Raw genomic sequence first — 5,165 nt, forward strand, 5'->3', positions numbered from 1 at the left:
CATAGGTATTCCTTTCACATATATATGAATCAATTTTCCTTTTTGACACCTTATGTGTAAATTTAGCCTGCCCAGTCAAAAGGACTGGGAGTTTTTGTCTAGCGTCCCTACGATGGTATGTAGGGCCGCGTCCAACATAACCTTAGTACCGGTTTGAAAAGACAAATGTTAGGTTCTAATAAGATTATGCACATCTCATTTTTAAATTAGTTTTAAATCTATAAACATTTTATTAATAATTATTTTAATTATTTTGAGAAATATCTTCTCAAATTCCGCAATCACATAGGGTCAACATGTGGCTTGGGATGTTAAACTTAATGGTTCCTAAGCAGTATATCTAGCTTCGTATGATTCTAATTGTTCTATATATATTTAAATATATTCTCATACTACTTGCAATATTCAATGTTCATGTGACACATTTTGGGACAAAGTTAGTTATCATTTTAGCCTAACTTTGAGATGAATGACGATAGTGTGGGAAACCGAGACTTGTAAGATGAGGAAGGCAACAAAATCTCACAGATTGTAAGATTTAAAGAGATAGTACCTCTAAGAAAGCCAAACATTTAACTCACCATTAGAATTGAGCTCCCATTGCAACCATTGGTTTGTTGACTGCTGTTTGATCCAACAAAGGCTGATACATTTTGCACATGTAGGATGGTATCATTGTGTCGATCTGCCTAAGCATTTTTTGGTACATATTTTGAAGTTTGCAGACAATGAAGAGGTCTACCTTTTTTCAAATACTCCCTCCTTGCTAAAATGCAGTGTGTATAAGAATTTATAAAAGTCAAATGACATAAAGTTTGACCAAGTATGTAAAATAAAATATCAAAATCTAGAATACCAACTCAATGCCATTAGATTCCTCACGGTGTAAATTTTAATATGGTATATATTTGGTATGGTAGATATAGGTAATTTTCTCACAAAACTTGGTCAAAGTTAATATATTTTGACTTTTCGACAGTCTTATATGCACTACATTGTGGCAAGAAGGGAGTAATAAGTACTGAATAATTTTGTTTAATAGTTGGTATTTAAGTGTTGCTTCAAATTGGGATTAAATTGTGACGTTTAGTAACTAATTGTAATATATTTTGTGTTCGCGCATTTCAGCTAATGTCGTGTGTGAATTACACGCTGCACGCTTACAATGGTGGGACATAAAAGCTATCTCGCTAGCTCGATGAACAAAATCTATATGATCCTCATATCGATTAAAAATAAATAGTTTCTGTTATATTTTAGAGACGTGCGGTTGCACGTGCACACTTACTAGTAGACCAAAGGAGATGAGATAAGACACACACCCGCGCGAGCCCACATAAAGGTATGTAGGTATTGCCTTATGTTACTAAATTAGAGTAAACTGACAGGAAATTAGCTATAATTGGAATAGTAACCGATTTTCTTATCCAGTTGAACAGAACCTACCCAAAGTGCATACCAAGGGTTAACTGAATCTGAATGCATCCCTAAACTAATGGTATCGTATCGAAGATTCATTCAGGAAATTGTGCTATGTTTCTTGAGATATAGGAGCGCCTTGAAGATACTCACAAGAACAACGGAGAGCACTACAGTGATGATTTTACAGTTTTTGTAGAAGAACGCATGCACCTTCATCAACATGCACCACCTTATCCTGTAGTCCTCTATCTCTTCCAAGATTTTAGTGTACAGGGGGGCACCACTAATGTGCTTGACAAGGCTCTTGAAAAAGTTGAGCATCTCGATTCTCCTTGCACGAGGCGCTTTGATCTCAGCTTGTGCACATCCTCCTTCGTGAGAACATTTTAATCATAGAATAGATTCTTTACTATACTAGACTGAAAAGCATGTTATATTGTGGAATAAATTGGACATATAAACTTTGGCAACATAAAACACAAAAACTAACTACGTTAGTACGCCAGCAAAGTTATAGCTTGTATGCCAGGATGGTAATAGGCTACTGGGAGCTGTAAAACTACTTGGAAAGGTAAGGCTCAGAGTAGCAAGTAGAAGTGACAAGAAGCCACATACACGAATTATTTACTGCAATTTCAATAGTGTAAAGCAGAGGAGATCCGAAATACAATACCCATAGTCTAAATTAATCAGAGAACATAAGTACAATACCCATAGTCCAAAGCAGAGGTGATCGGAAATACAATATCCATAGTCCAAATGAGAAGACTGATAAGAAGTTAGCTGTAAACAGAATAGTAGTTCCTTATACAGTTGAACAGGCGCTACCAAAGTGCAGAAAAAAGAGATAACTGAATCTGAACGCATCCCTGGACTATTGGTATCAAAGATTAAGTCATTTAAGAAATTGTGCTATGTTTCTTGAGAGATAGGAGTGTCTTGAAGATACCCACAAGAACACCGATGATGGAGAGCACTGCAGTGATGATTTTATAGTTTTTGTAGAAGAACGTGTGCACCTTGATCAACATCCACCACCTTATCCTGTAGTCCTCTATCTCTTCCAAGATTTCAGTGTACAGGGGGCCACCACTTATGTGCTTGATAAGGCTCTTGAAAAAGTTGAGCATCTCGATGTTGGTGAGTTCTCCTTGCACGAGGCGCTTTGATCTCAGCTTGTGCACGTCCTCCTCTCGATCCATGAGCATTGCGAGCACAGCAAGGTAAGAGCAGACGACTGGCATTTGAATTGTGTCCCACTTACGAGCAGAGGGGACGACTGGCATTTCAGCTGGGTCCCCCATATCAGATTTGTCTGACCTTTCAATTACGCCCCACCGAAAATCTGTAGCGATGCATATCTCCAAAGCCGCCATGTTGACGAGCCAGCATGACCTCATTTCGTCCAGCAATAGTGGTGCCACGAAGATCTGGCTGAAGAGGGGTCTTTTCTTGATGCCCATGTCCATGAGCTTTGTTTTTGACGAAAGGCAGCAAGGCTGCTTTCATTGCGATTAGATAAGAGATAGTACAAAAGGAAGAAGATCTTCCTGGGTACAAAACAAGAGAAAGGAACAGAACCTAAAAAAACGAAGGAAAAACTACAGGCAGAAGCTTTGCAAACTGCCGCTACACACCAAGGCTAGCACTCAATCTGGTTCGCGAGGCCTGATTAGCAGGGCGCTCACCCTTCCCCTGCCAGCATCAGCCCAGTCCCTGGCCTCCGTCAAAATTGATTGGAACAAGGCTGTAACCGGCGCAGCAGTATGTCTGAAAATTCTGTTGTTCCTTTCCTTCCATATGCACCACCAGATCAGAGGAACCAAAGCTCGCCAATCTTTCCTGGTATTGGCCCCTACGAGCTGATCAGAGTTGCACAGCCATACCTTGATGTTGTCATGGGCGTTCGGGGCAATTGTCAAGGGAAGCCTGGCCCTGGCAATGACCATTCTCCAAACTGTCTGCGCATAGTGGCAGTTGATCAGCAGGTGCGAGGCTGTCTCAGGAGAGTTGTTGCACAGGGAGCACAATGGGTCATGCGGGCATCCTCTTATAGCAAGCACATCTGCAGTGAGGCACCTTCCTTGGACTGCTAGCCAAGAAAATAATCTGCATTTTGGTGGTGCTTGAGAGCTCCAGATGATCTTTGTGAACTCAGGTCTTATGGAGCCGATGAATTGTTGCGCGTACGCCGAGCCAGCCGAGTAAGCTCCGTCTGCCGTCCATCGCCAAGTGACCCTGTCAGGGACATCCGTGAGCAGCTGCACCTGGCGGCAGAGGTTCCACAAACAGGTGAACTGTCGGATGGCGGCCGGCGTCAAGTCCTCCTTGAAGTGTTTGACCCACTTGTCACGCTCCAGAGCCTTATGGAGGGAGATACGGCGCAGCGTACAAAACTTAAAAAGATCAGGGAAGCGGATGGAGAGTTTCCCTGCGGCATGCCACTTATCTGTCCAAAACTGAGCCGTCTTGCCATCGCCGACTGAGATGATGGTAGATGCCTCGAAAAATGACCTGACCCTCTCGTCGATAGGCAGTGGTAGCCCTGCCCATGGTTTTTGGTGGTCCATCCATGCCTGCCATTGCCACCGGCAGCGAAGAGCGACGAGCTTTGTTGTGTTGCTAGCAGTAAGCTTTATGCCAAGTTCTGCAAGCTCAGTTACACTAATAGTTTTTGCCATTGGCCGGATGACATCTGGATAGCCTTTGCGCTGACATCTGGTGCTGCCTCCTATTTTGTAGAATCGGAGGAGGCCAAGGAGATGAGGCGGCCAGTACGTACGACTAAACTCAAATGGTTCTCTATTCTTGTCCCCGCGGACTTGGAGTGTGCGTCCCATCTTGGCAATGAAGACCTCCACTTGCAGTGCCGGGTCAGCAAACTCGAGGAGGGTCTCGATCACCACCCAGGGGAGCTGGTTCTCCAGTAGCATTATGTCATTACTGATGCAAGCTTGATTTGAGTGAAAACAGCGCAGCAACGACGAACACAAACATTGACGGCCGATAGTCATAAGCATATACTGCAGCAAGAAGATACCATCAAGGATCATCATATCCACAAATTCGTCATCGCTGATAGCTGCTACAACATCTTTGTCGTAGAGGCTATGGGCAGCGCCGGCAACAGAGAGGATCGGTGAACGTATCGTCTTATATAAGGTACCGGGCGGTCGTGGTGTGCCAAAGCTCAAAAGGAATTGGTATGCAGCCACCTGCTTCACCTTCTCCATCTCCTTGAGATGGTCTAAGCCTCGGTGGTAAGGGCCGATGGCTACGACCTTGGGGACAATGTACCTCGACCCGAGACCACGTAGGCTTGCAGGGAACCTATGCATTTTCCTTTCCATCTTGTCGAAATCACTCTCAAACTCTTCTGTTGCTTTCAACCACGTATTCTCATCAAAGATCCCTCCCATCTCCATCCTGACGATGTCTGTTTCTGCTGCTGCGTGCTTCGACCACTCACCCACAACCAAGTCTTCAGAAGAGTCAGCCTGTAACGGAATACATACTTGAGAAGTTCCAAATCGATTGGTGTGCGTGGTTAGCAATGAAAAAAAAACTTCAGAAGTGTCAGACTGTAATGGAATACATACTTGAGAAGTTCCAAACCAATCAAACATGGGAAAACGAGGCCGGCGCGCGTAGGTCTAATGGCATGTAGAAAACGGGTTGACGCCGGCGTAGTATACGTGGTAGTCGCCTCCGAACTTTTTGAACTTTGTTGCCGGCGTAGACAT

At 43.6% G+C, this 5,165-nt stretch overlaps 1 protein-coding gene across 1 annotated transcript; it reads right to left on the reverse strand.

Moving 5' to 3' along the window:
* Positions 1-2,321: 2,321 nt before the first annotated feature.
* Positions 2,322-5,165, reverse strand: LOC124664133 (UPF0481 protein At3g47200-like). The gene is made up of 4 exons (XM_047201719.1): positions 5,118-5,165; positions 4,029-4,919; positions 2,754-2,894; positions 2,322-2,681 (listed from the first exon to the last, which is right to left on the reverse strand). The coding sequence occupies exons 1-4, from the start codon at positions 5,163-5,165 to the stop codon at positions 2,322-2,324; spliced, it is 1,440 nt and encodes a 479-aa protein (XP_047057675.1).

This window comes from Lolium rigidum, chromosome 6 (assembly GCF_022539505.1).
Source record: "Lolium rigidum isolate FL_2022 chromosome 6, APGP_CSIRO_Lrig_0.1, whole genome shotgun sequence".
Lineage (NCBI taxonomy): Eukaryota > Viridiplantae > Streptophyta > Magnoliopsida > Poales > Poaceae > Lolium > Lolium rigidum.